Source organism: Lissotriton helveticus, chromosome 2_1 (assembly GCF_964261635.1).
Source record: "Lissotriton helveticus chromosome 2_1, aLisHel1.1, whole genome shotgun sequence".
Classification (NCBI taxonomy): Eukaryota; Metazoa; Chordata; class Amphibia; order Caudata; family Salamandridae; genus Lissotriton; species Lissotriton helveticus.
In genome coordinates, this window is record NC_136059.1 from 164,424,129 (window position 1) to 164,437,833 (window position 13,705).

The 13,705-nt window shown below is 45.1% G+C and overlaps 1 protein-coding gene across 2 annotated transcripts in view; it reads right to left on the reverse strand.

Moving 5' to 3' along the window:
* The window catches only part of DNAJB5 (DnaJ heat shock protein family (Hsp40) member B5), a 72,361-nt gene that overhangs the window by 22,100 nt on the left and 36,556 nt on the right, over nucleotides 1-13,705 (reverse strand). For both annotated transcript variants that reach the window (XM_078674684.1, XM_078674683.1), the window contains one exon: nucleotides 4,621-5,213. In XM_078674684.1, the coding sequence (XP_078530810.1) occupies nucleotides 4,621-5,213 (593 nt within the window). The remainder of the gene's footprint in view (nucleotides 1-4,620; nucleotides 5,214-13,705) is intronic.

The following is a 13,705-nucleotide window of genomic DNA, read 5'->3' on the forward strand; positions in this document are numbered from 1 at the left end:
GGGTTGGGAAAGGGCTTTATGTGCTGACAGCATGCGCTAAACGTCAATGTCATTGTGTGTGATGGGACTCCCAGTATCTTTGACATTTTTGTGAACCAAAGCCCATGTTTGTAAGAAGCTTGTATTTCAAGATCACCTATTACTCTACAGTAGACTCCAGTTCATTATAAAGCATATAAAAAGTAACCACTGACAATTTTCAGTTTGTCAAAAAGGTACAAAAAAACAAGAATTCTGGGCTGTGCATGTTGGTTTCAAGAAAAATTCAGTGTAAGGATTTTTACAAAAAACTGTCAACTGGGAGGCTGTGCCAGATTCTGGAGCCTGCCAGACAAACAAGAAACGTTTCGGTTTTCTTTTTAAAGATGCTTTAGGCACAGCTGCCGCATGATATTTTAGACACAACAAAATCACCTCTTCCCTTTTACAAAAACACCAAATGTTTCCGCCCACACAGGTGAGTCAGAACCAGTTCGATTGCCCCCTCAGTTCTCCATTTTCAAAACTCAGTCATAGAACAAAAAAAAAGACATCTGTCTCAGAGGGAATTAAGTTTGAGCTTCTTAAAGATTTGGTTGAGACAGGCACACAATATCTAGATTTATTGGTATGTTGTATGTGGCACTACAAATCGGTGGAATCAGGGCATATAAAATCACAAAGGACACTGCAGGTCCAAATAGATTTACATTGACTTTGTATCGGTAAAGATACATCTAAGAAAATGAGGAGTGAATGGATGAGGTATTAAGGAATACAGCAAGGAGTTAAGGAGAGTAATTTTGCTGCATAACTTATCAATCACCGAAGAAGTTGTGGATAAGGAACGTTTTTAGAGTTCTATGAAGGCCAGAATAGTGGGTCGAGGGTGGGGAGAGTGTTCCAATTTCTTTCCACAGAGCCAGATACTGGCAGTTTTAAAAGCTTCCCCGATCTAGGATTTGGTAGTTCGGAGTATCGGCGAGGTGTTACTTCTAACACTTTGTGAGCCTGCTTGGATAGTAAGAGATGAAGATGCAAAGTTTCTTGAGGAATTAACTAAAAACTTGTGAGGAGTGCAGAGAAGCAATGGTGGATGGGGTAGGATTACAATGCTACGGTTTCTGAAATATATGAGGCACAAGAAGGACACAGATGGCTTATTAGATGTCAATAAGTAGAGTCGAGGGAGTAAGTGTCTGATTTTCATCATTAGGTGGATTCGACAGATTCCTTCCTCGATGCAGGCATCCTTTGTGAACGGAGTATCAATGACATCCCTAGAGTTTTTACTTCTTTGAGACTGTCAACTTAAAGAATCTTTGCAACCATTGATCAGAAATTATGTTTTAATTGGGTGGAGCATTAAGGAATTCATAGATATGCTGTACGTGATCTTCACCAGGAACAATTTAGGAAGAGCCATGTTGATTATTGCTTAACTACAGCTGGGGAGTGTCTGTTTAGATAATCCCCAGCTCTGCTGAGGGAGATGATAATCCATCATAAATCTTGAGAGTTCCAAGTTCAAAGTGAAAAATCTAGAAGCAAGATGGAGCTCGAAGGAACACCTCGGTCATTTTGACAGCCTTAGATTTTCATTTACAGATGCTTAACTGGTGCCTTTGTCCAAGAAGGAGGAAACTATCCGTCTAAGTCCTTACCAGGAAAGCCCGGGATTTATCTCAGGATCATGTGTAAGTCTTATGTGATCAAACTTATTGAAAGCTATAGGCTAGCCAGACAGATATGAAGACAGGACCCCAGTGTCAGTTTAGCAACACACTTCGAAATCTTTCTCTTGATGGCACAAGACCAACTGCTGGGTGAGCACTGGCTAGTATTTTAAGATTAAGTTTTATTTTATGAGTGAGTTTCATGTACCCATGACTTTTAATAGGTCATCTTTAGTGATGGGTGTGGACTCGGACTATCAACACCCGCACTAAGTAAGAAGGAAATCAGAATGAACAGTAATTTTGCTAAGTACAGTGGAGGCCGAGGTCTTGGTGAGGATAAATAATTTGCTACATTTTTTAGACAGTTGCCTGCTAAAGATGGTTATTTAATGTGATTGGGATTTGTCAACTGGGCACACTGTGGACCTGCTTTTATAGAAGGAATGACTGTTTGGCTCGGGTAATGTCAGTTTTCTACTTTTTTCTTGATTGAAATATTTGGAAGAGGAGCTGGGGCCATTGCTGATTCACGCTCGGTTTTTTGTAATCTACTTACTTGGTTACGATCTCTGAAACATGCACGGCTGCACCCTGAACTTTTTTTGTTTTTACTACGAGACAATATGTTGATTACATTTTCCATTTTACTATCGTTTCTTCTACTTGTGGGTTGATGTCTGTGATGAACAGGGTGCTGTCAAAATGTTATGTGTTTGTTCATCAGGGGGTCGATTCAAACTGATAGAGCGTTTTGATAAGCCGACTCTGCTTAAGGTTTAGAAGTTATAGGCTCAAAGTAAAAACACTGTGGTTGGACCAATCACCATTTATGGCAGATTACTGGGCCAAACAATATTATGCTGAGGATTCTGTTCCCAAAGTGCATGGGTTAAACGACTAGTGGCAATAAAAGTAATTCAAGACGGCAACTAGGCATGAAAAAAGTATGTATGTAATGTAAAGTATTTGCATACCACCAACCTAGCTTGTGACTTAGCATTTAACAAGGAAGTTGTGGCAATCATGATGCTGAAGGGGATACTGTTCGATAGTCTGGAACACATTACATTTGAGCTGATGTATTCCAAGAGGTGATTGATAAAATCTGATAATATTTTTTGAGTGGGTAGTCACCTTTTTTTTAAGAGATTTGGAAGTATTTAAAAGGTAGGGGGACGTTGTGGTTGGAGTTTGTTCTGATGTACGGCTACTAGACCTAATCCAGGTTAATCCTGCCTTTCCATAGGCAAGATGGAAAAACATCAGGGGACTGTGTAATCCTTGATGCACTAGGGAAATCATTAAACCATTACTTGGTTTTTATAGGATGTTGTGATTGTGTATGAGAAGCGGCCTTCAATTTCATCATAGTTGGAGTTGATGTATCTATTGTTCTAAAGTTTGCATTTGATGGAGAAATTGGAAACCTTTCTTGTTACGTATTATATATCTAGTCGGGTAATGCTGACGAGATGTAATTTCTTTGGGATTTTGCATACGTCAGATGCTGCATGTGGAGAAGTTCCTGAAGGTATTTACGTCCGTTTCTTATTAGAGGAAAGGGACATTTAGAAGGTGAGAGAATGGGTGAATAGAAAGCGAGCTATTGACAATCTAAGAAGAATAAATACACTGTCAGTAAGCTAAGGATGAATGCAGGGGAAGGTAGATCAGGATGGGGGAGTGCCGAAATACACAAAAACAGTGGCATCGATTAAACTTAGTTCTCCAATCCTTTCTAGTAGGTACCTTAAAGAAAATGATGGTGTCAAGTGATAATACTGTAAGTAGAAGGCAAAGGGGTGCAACTGTGGTGCTGACTGTAGGGAATAATAGGAACATTTTCAAGGTCTGGGGAGAAATTATGAGGGGGGCGGAGGATGGTGAGCAGTGCTTGTATTTGTATGCTGTAGTGGATGTATTCCTTTAACATATTCCATACAAAATGTTTTTCCAGCTCAATGAATGTCAACACAAAGTGCGGGTCCGATGTAGAGCTTGGTGGACAGGTTACTAACTCAGTACCCTTCCTGTTAAACCCTAGATCCACGTATCTTATTTCGTCGATGTGGCCCCTATTGGCTGGCTCCATTGGTAAAATACTTTCTCGGGTGGCCCCATGGAAAAGGGGCTGTTGGAAAAAGGACTATACACCACCCACCCTGTTTAATTTATACAGCTCTCAGGGTGAGGGGGCACTAGTTTTTTTTTTTTTTTTTTTACCATGCTTGGGTAGCTTTTTTGAAAAACAAAACTCGTTAGAACAGTTTGATTGCTGGCTGTTATGTCTGCCCGTACAGTCTTCCAAAACTGCTTCTACATGAATAGGAACTGCCATGATGGTGATTCCTGTCAATGCATAGAGTTATCTACGGGGCTGGCAGACAAGTCAAAATCTGGCAGGGGGGAGGTCTCTCGGGATGTAACATACCATTTTCCATTTATTAGCACAATGAGCCTAAATAATAGAAGTTATAACTTGTGGTTGGAAATTCATGAAAAAGTACACCATGCTGCTAAAAGACTGTGAGCCTGCACTGATGGCATTCTCATATTAGCGGTCCATGACATTTTTTTAAACACACTGATTTAGACTAAATGTAGTGATTAAATTGTAAAAAAATTAGCGCCTGTGCCCAAAGCTCTGCTCAGAAGTCCGAGATGGGTGCTACTAAATGTCGGCACATCGATTGTTAGTCTTTATTCCACCCCATGCGTCTTTAAGCTACTACCAGACACACCCTCTCCTGCAGGTACCTGCTTTTTCTCTTTGTGACGCTTTGCTCCTTTCTCTTGTGTTTGCTTTAATCTCTCTTACTCTCAGTCAATGAAGAAAAATAAGTGCCGTCCCAAAAATCAGTTTTGGGAACTCCACTGGCAACAACCACATCAAATTAAACACTTACTAAATGAAGCTTCCAAGAGTAGCAAATTGGCTTGACCAGAAAACAATTCCACTTACCTCTTTAAGACTGATCTTAGCCGTGTAGACCACGTTGGTTCCGTCCCTTTTGAAGTGTGCATGTGGCTTGTCCTTCAGAAGAAACACTATATCAGCAGGGATGTTGTCTGGTGTGGAGTCTCCTTCTTTGGGGAATGTGATTTTGGTTCCTTCTTTCCACCCTCTCTTAATGACAATGTTCAAAATCTTATCCTCTGTCCGCATGGATCGTCCATCTGGGTTGAGCCTGCGCCGTGTGATCTTCATCCGTTTTGTGCAGCCATGGAAGATCTCTTCGAGTGAAACCTTCAGCTCGTGCACTACAGGGGGATCCTGAACTTTCCGCCGTGAGTTAAGAGGTTCTGGGTGCCTCCGGTGAAATCCATTTACCCCAAAGCGTCCAAAGGCATTGAATGGATCATCCTCATCCTCATCAATATCCATGTCTTCGTGTTCAAATCCATTAGGCATTCGAGTACGACTGGATCCAAAGAAGATATCAAAAGGGTTGGAACCACCAAAGAAAGAGGCAAATGTAGCATGGGGATCTCCATGGAAAGTGTAGTGGAAAGTACTGCCGGAGTTGTTGGAGGACCCACCTCCAGTTTTGAGACCTAGTGCACAAAGAACATTAGAAAACATGTCAGTAGGTTTGTTCCATTCATGTATTTGTTTCTTGCAAAAGTAACTCAATATTTTAACATAAAAAAGTATCATTCATGGCATATCTTTTTAAAGTTTGTCTTGAGGGAAAGCAGCAGGCTTTTCAGAGCCTGAGTATTACAAAATACGGCTGATGCATGTCTAAAGATTTTAGATTGCTTCAATATGATGCTTGATGGTGAAGTTAAGTAGAATGTGTGAAGCAGGTGGCAGTAGATGCAGGAAAATACAGCCTGAAAGAACATTGTAAGCAAACATAATTGAGCAATATTGGTAACTCTTGAAATTGTCTTAAAGTAATTTATATCAAGCAAGGCACATAACAGAATTCTTAAAATTCTTAGATTCGCATATTAACTTTAAGAACTGTGAAATAAGACTCAAAGATCTGAGCACACAGACTCTGATCCCAAGCCCTGCCAGTCGTGCTCAAGATTGTGCTTAAGACAGAAAAATGAATGCAGAGTCCTTGGTCATCAGCACAACACCGAAGTACAACGTATTACTGCTCATATTTCCATGACAGAGGATGACACGAAAGCAATCTAGAGGATTCAGATGCCAAGTACAAGGTGAGACAGATGGTATAACAATACAGGAAAACTTCATAGAATGTCCCCCTCTTCGTTAAAGAATCTTCCAGACTTCTTGAAAATGTGATGTAGTTCTTAACAAAGAACGTTTTGCAGACTCAAAACTCAAGCCAACAAATTTCACACCCACTGCCAGACATTTCAGTGGACTTTCGGTGCAGTCTGAACTGAACTACACCTAGTGGCAGCCACCAGAGTACTCCAGGGGGTGGCATTATAATGTTGTGCTTCACTGACTCTAATGTCTCTGCATCTTTTAATATTTAGCACATGTCATGTTGGAATCAGTCATTTATGGTAGTTGTGTGTACTGTAGCCTTGGTTAAGCAATGTAGTGCTGAGATCGAGCATTATTTAATGTCATTCTCTGAACCTTTTCATTAATTTTGGAAGGGAGCCGCAATGTTAAAGAGTTGCCTTACTTGGGCAAACCGTACAATGCACAAACAGAAAGAAAGGGAGCAAAGTTATACTGCGGAGGGACGGTACATCAGCTCTCTCTCTTTCATAGCCATTTCTTCTTACACTTCGTAAAAGGGATTTTAGCTTCCAGGTCAAAAGCACAATGCCACCCGGCACAGGAAGTGGAGTGGGCCCCATGGGCTTACCTTTACTTCCAGCAGTGGCATGCTTCTCGTGCAAACGAGCAATATTTTGACAGCAGTGCCTAAGCCAGCTTCACCCCCCCCCCCCTGATTTGATAGCACTCTGAAATTAAATTGACAACATTGGCCACGGTAGCAACTGATTCTCCGGCCTAAAATCTTACCAAGAGAACTACAAAGCATAAACACTTGTTTTCTTAACTTCAACAACTGCCTCAACAAACAGGAAAGCCCTTTACTGCTCTCCCCTCGAGTCCAGTTTAACGGACTTTTGCCTAATATTTCTCATAAATTCACAACGTTAAGCCCAACTACTTTCTTTAGGTAAAAGGCACTGAAAGAAATGCACCAAAAGACAGGAGAGTTACGACCACCGTCAGCCTAGAACCTATTGCACAAAGTCACAGCATACTTTAAAAAGTTTCCCGTATTCAAGTACTTTTCTCTCCAACTCTTCAGAAACCTTCTCCAGGACTCTCTAAAAATTTGAATAGGACAAGAATCACTTACTTCTGCTGACTGGCCACTGGAGACATTCGTGAATCACCAAACAGGCTGAAATCTGCTCAAACCATAGTCGTGCATCTACCATTTGTAAATATCTACAGTTCTGAGAGTCTAGAATCTATTAAAAGAGAGTTTAATAAACAAAGATCTTAGAGACAGGCCTGTTGTAATGAAGTATTGAAAGAGGACACTGTACCAACGTCGCAGGACAGGGGTCACACACACAAGTTATTTCCACTGAGCTAAGAATAACCTGCAAACACTCCAGCGCAGAGGGATGATGGACAACCCAGTGCAGCCTGTAGCTGAAAGCTGTTTAATTGTCTGCTCTAGCTGGAACCGTTTCTGTAGGCACGATCACAGATTCATGATGGATTAACATTGTAAATAAAAGATATAACAATGTAATATGATTTGTGCTCGAAGGCAGCTGTCGCGAGAGCTTCAAAAAGTAAAAGATTTACCCCCCCCAGTCTCTTTAACTCAGTCTACCAAAATGACATGCCTAAGTCAATGAAACTAAATAATATCCCCCAAAAATTCTTACCGTCCAGAGGATTAGAAAACTCCTTTGAAGAACAGCCAAGCATTTTGAGGAATCGCCTCTAACAAGGCTACAAATAGTCCTGTCCGAAGTTCTTCTTTAAATCGGTTGACCCGAGATGTTAGTAGAATCCAAAATTATAGTGAAACTCGAGTTATCGAATGCAAATTTTTTGCCTGCCTCATATCCAATGTAGTTAAATTGCATATGCTAGGGGAGCTAGAGGGCGTGCAAACAGAATGGCCGCCTAACGGTTAGGCTCCTGCACCCTGGAACGAATATCCTGCATTTATCCTTGCCAACTGGCAGATACTAGCACTGAAAGTTGTCTCTAAAGGCAGCTTATGTGCTCAATTAGACTCGGTCTGATTTTGGAGTGAATGCTACCAGCGGTCCTCGAGTAATTGGCATCGGCAGCTTTCCCTGGGAGTGGCGCAGGAGACCCAGCACTGCGAGAGGCGGACCCGGCAGCTGGGAAAGTCAGAGGATTGTCCCGAGGCGGCAGGCCCGACACCTCCGGCGGCCTAAACACCTATGGGATCCCGATCTTGCGATCGGGCGGAGACAGACGCATACCTTTTTCTGGAAGCAGCGCTGCAAGCCTCAACAACGAAACTTCCTCTGAGGGGCTGGAATTGAGCGACGATCGTCCCTACGGACCTCACGGACGGCAGTGCGTATGCAGCGGGGCGTCCCTCCCGCCTTTGCCCTTGAGTGCCGAGTGGAATCGGGAGCCTAGTGGGTGAGACGAGCGAACGACTGGTCTGCTACAGCACACTGGACTTTTGTGCGATTATTGATGAATGCTGGGCGTTGCGACCTGACCATCGCCAGTTGGTGTCGATATATCCACGGGGCTGGGAAGTTGTGCGAGGAGCCGCAGCAGCATCTGCGCACTTGGAAAAGGCGCCAACATAGCACTATATGATACACGCACCCCAAGTAAGGACTACTGGCAGCAGCATAGCGTGCAGAGCAGCGCTCATAATTATTGGCGGAGAAGCGGGCATACGAAGCGGCCGGTCCGGGCGCGGCGGTCTAGCTTTCGCCATTGAGCAGCCTATGGTGGGATCGGTGTCGTAATATCCACTGGACCGTGAAGCGGCGTAAACGCACTTGGAAAAGGAGCCAGCGTAGCACTGCAAGCTACACACATCCCAAGTAAGGAATATCGGCAACAGCGCAGAGTGCAGGCCAGCGCTACTAATTACTGGTGGAGACATGGGCCCACGGGACGGTTGCTCCGGGCGCTCAGTGATATAGACACTGTGCATAGATTGCCCGCGCACTGAGGAATCGGCCGGCCAGAGACATCATGGTCAGGCAAGACAACCGCCAACCTAAACTGACATTCGAAGCTGCGAAAAAGGGGTCGAAAGTGCCGCAGACGGACCCAGTCATGAGTGGCGCAGGAGCGGCGTGTGCCGAATTGTCCCCAGGCGGATCGGACATCCAACGGGTCCTGCAGGAGATGCGCCAGGGGTTTGCCACGGTAGTGGACAAGGTAGACAAGATATCTTCGAGAATGGATGCCCTGGTGCACAAGGTGGATCAGCATGAAGAGCGCTTAACAGCAGCCTAACAGCGCATATCGGACGCCGAAGACACCACGGCCACACACACGACCCAACTAGCCCGGATGGACAATATTCTCCGAGTAATTGCGGCCAAGAATGAGGATTTGGAGGCCCGCAGTAGACGCAACAACATCCGCATCACGGGCATTCCGGAATCCACAGACACTGGCAGAATGGAGCTATATGTGGAGAAACTACTGAGGGCATCTGTGGGAGAGGACGCATTCTCGGCCCAATTCATTGTGGAACGGGCGCATAGAACATTGGGACCTGTCCCGAAACCAGGTACTCCTCCAAGGCCCATAATTGCGTGGCTGTTGAATTACCGCGATCGTGATGTTGCCCTGAGAGCAGCCCGTACTACCCAACAACTGACGTATAACGGCATAAACTTCTCGATTTATCCAGACTTTACCCCGCTTGTGCAGGAACAGAGGCGCAAGTTCCTTGACATCAAGAAAAAGTTGCGTGCCGTGCAGATAGATTATGCGCTGCTATACCCAGCGAAGCTGCGAGTGACGCACCAGGCAAAGCAGTTTTTTTTTTACAAACCCCCAGAAGGCGGAGGAATACCTAAAAACTGTCAGAAGAGCTCAAAGAGGCGCCCAGGGTAGAGCAGCTGCGAACGGGGCTGATCAGCCTGATACCGAAGAAGTTGCCTGAACCGCTATGTGGTGACACTGTCCTGAACACTACCGGATTATCGCTTAATCTTCTTAAATTTTCGCTGGATGCGGTTTGTGACTGGTACTGAGCGCATGCTGCTACATGAGAAATGGACATAACGGGCTGGAGCCAGTGGTAACGTATTCCAGGGGCCACTATCTCTCCCCAGCCGAACCTGAGGGCGGTACAGAAATCAAGGCTGGAGGCGGGGGTAGTGGTTGTGCGCTCTCGATGTGTTTCCCCTAGAGGGTGTAACCCACATGTGAACAATGGTTTTTGGGAACTGTTCAAAGTTATTGCAGGGCTGGAGGGTGGGGGGTGGGACGATGTTTCTGGCAAGTTGGGGATGCTCCAGTGGGTGGGGGTGGGAGGGGTGAAGCGACATCTACATAGATCAAACGCGGAATGGTTAATACACGCCTATATGGCTAGAGTTGGACAGGATGGGGAAGAAACACCTGACATGGTTGGGGTAGGTCAGGCAATGGGGGGCGGGGCGAATGGGAAGGTTTTGCAGAACAAGGCACGGCACAGACTCATGGTTGCAAGTATACGGAGGATCATATCGGCGTGGCACAGGTTGTAGCCTTCACAGACATGAGAATTGTGACAATGCTCGGTAATGGAATACCTTATCTGACTGTACTCTCCTGGAATGTCCGAGGGCTTAATGATGCCAGAAAGTGTAGAAAAGTCCTAGCTTATTTAGACCGCCATCAGGTGAACATAGCATTGCTACAAGAAATCACCTCGCACCCCGTTCGGCTCATCCCTTTGCGGGCCGATGGGCAGCGTTCAGGGTGTTCTCCTCATATTCTTCCTATTCCAGGGACACTGTTATTTTGATCAAGAAAGCCACTCACTTTACGAAATTTGGAAATTTCAGTGATGCAGGGGGAGATATGCTCTACTTTGGGGCAGGCGTGGTACTGATACGATTACCATAGTGAATTGCTATGTGGATATGCCGGAATTTTTTACAATCTTGTGGGGCAGAATTGTTGATATTGGCTCTACTCATGTACTTTGGGGTGGGGATTTCAATTTGGCATTGATACCTTCATTGGATAGAGCGGATGGAAATGTGCAATATAATACGAAGTCCAAATATGTTGTATGTGGTATTGTAGAAGAGGGGGGGCTTGATTGACAGCTGGAGTTGCCTTCACCCTGGGAAGAGAGAGGGCACACACTTCACTTCTCATCCCAACACATGGGCCCGGCTGGATTATTGCTTCCTCTCTAGAGGTCTGACTGTCGATATGGGCAGGGCCCTGCACTTAGCTAGGACTTACTCGGATCATTGCCCGGTCTTAGTACAACTGAAACCTCCGGGGTTTGATGGAGTTAGACCCACATGGAGATTGCAACCCACAGCGCTGTCGGATGCCGCCTTTAGTGCAGAACTGGGAGAGGAAATTACTAATTTTTTCCGTCGCAATAAAGGATCAGTAGAAAGCGTAGAGACAATATGGGAGGCATTTAAGGTTACTGTAAGGGGGTTCTGTATATCTAAAAGCTATGGGATTCTTCGAGATATTAGGGGTACTATATGCAAATTGGAGAAGGAGTTGAAAGCGCTGGAAGAACGTATGGCAGGTAACGGCGATATGAGTCTACATAAGGTTTTCAGACAAAAGCCGTCTGAATTTGAAGAGGAGGCGCATAGAGAGATGAAGTTTAGGGGGAAACATTGGGTGGCCCGCAGGTATTGTGAGGGCGAACGACCAGGACGTGCACTAGCGGAACTAATTAAACATCCTAAATTTGGTAATACAGTGCAAGAGATCACTACATTGGCAGGTGGACAATGCCGAAACACAGAGGGTATCCTATATGCGTTTCAGGCTCACTACAGTATACTGTACAAGACTCAAGGGCACTCAGCTGAAGGTACTGATAAGTACTTGGATGACATAGCACTGTGCTGGCTCAGCGACGTTCACAGGCAATTATTAGCAGCTCCCCTGGAGATAGATGAGATTAGAGATGCGATTATGTTGTTACAAAATGGCAAGGCATCGGGCAGTGACGGGTTGCCTGCAGAATTCTACAAGCAGTATATTGATATAATGGCGCCTGTTCTTAAGGAAGTGTATGAAGAATCCTTGGAGATTGGAATGTTGCCAGGGTTGATGCGTGAGGTGGTTATTACCTCCCTCTTGAAACCTGGGAAAGAACCAGAGAGCTGTGATTCTTATTGCCCATTGTCCCTTATGAATTGTGACGCTAAAATACTGGCCAAGGTGTTGGCCAGATGTCTCTCCTTGATCATGACTAAAATAGTGCTCCCGGACCAAGCGGGGTGCGTCCCAGGACATTCCACAAGCCATAATCTGCGCACCCTGTTTTTACTGATCCAAACTATAGCACCGGAACTGCCGGTGGCTGCTGTATTTCTGGATGCCACGAAGGCATTCGATTCGGTCGAATGGCATTACTTATTCACCATACTACATAGAATGGGATTTCCTAAACTATTTATCTCATGGATCCAATTGCTGTACACGCAACCTACCGCCAGAGTTCTGATTAACGGCCGGCTGTCCACAGATCTTTCGATCACGTGAGGCACCCGGCAGGGATGCCCCCTTTCCCCCTTACTCTTTGCTGTGGTGATCGAGCCATTGGCCTGCCGCATTCGGCAACTACACAAGACGAGTGCTTTTAATGGTTTCCAGCGGCAGTTGGGAATATCCAGACGACTTGACATTATATGTTAAAGATCCCCAAACAAATCTTAATCCCCTGTTAAGAGAATTCTTGGTGTTTGGTAGAATGTCAGGCATACAGATAAATTGGAGTAAATCGCAATTTTTTCCACTTACAGCAGCCGTTAAAGAGTTTCAACTAGACTACCCGCTACAATGGTGTAGCTCGGACCTCAGATACTTGGGAATACAGGTATCAACAGATAAGGACGAGACGCTAAGATTAAATTATGCGACTGCGATAACTAAACTGACAGACAATGTAACACGCTGGATTTCCTTGCTGTTGTCCTTGGCGGGTAGGGCCTCACTCATAAAAATGGTAATACTACCTCGTTTCATCTACCTATTCCTAAACATACCCTACTATCCAGGCGCTTTCTTCTTCGCAGCGCTACGGTCGGAACTGTTGCGACTGTTCTGGGGAGGTAAGCAGCCACGCCTCAGGTGGGCTACGGTGATACTCCCGTATGATAAAGGTGGATTTGACGTCCCTGATTTCGAGATATACTACATAAGCGCACAGGCACATTATGCATACCACTGGATGGTCCCAACGCCTTACATGCCGCAGCTAGCGGCGGAGGATTGGGTGGCGCATCCGCTTCTACTATCCGGCCTGATATATGGACCGGTCACAGCGATTGATACTAAACCCACCACTGTGGCTTGCACAGTGGATGCCTGGCGACGAGTAGTGAACAAATTACAAGTGAACCTGCTATATTCCCCGCAAATGCCACTTACGGACCATCCACTTATGCCTCTGCTACAAGAAACGGGTTTTCAGGTGATGTGCAGGAAACTCAGGATTACGAGGTGGGGTGATCCGTTTCAGGATGGGAAACTTCGAAATAAGGAGCAATTGTTCCAAGACGCCCAGCCTACCCCACTTGAAGTGTTTTATTATATACGCTTATCCCAGGGTTTGAAAACAATACTGCCGGATTATCCGATTGAACCAGTCCCAACTGCTCAATTGGATAGAATGCTACGCTCGGGAGGAGACGGGCATTTGGTGTCGAGGATATATAGGGACATAAGAACACACAGCCCAGAGACGGATAGGCCGGCTCGCATGAAGTGGGGGGTGGATATTGGAAAAGACATTACGGACGATCAATGGTACTACTGCTGTGCCATGACCGCTCACATATCAGCGAGCTGCCGGCTAAAAGTGATACATTATAAGTTCCTACAACGGCTCTACTATACGCCGGTACTGAAGCTCCGATACCGC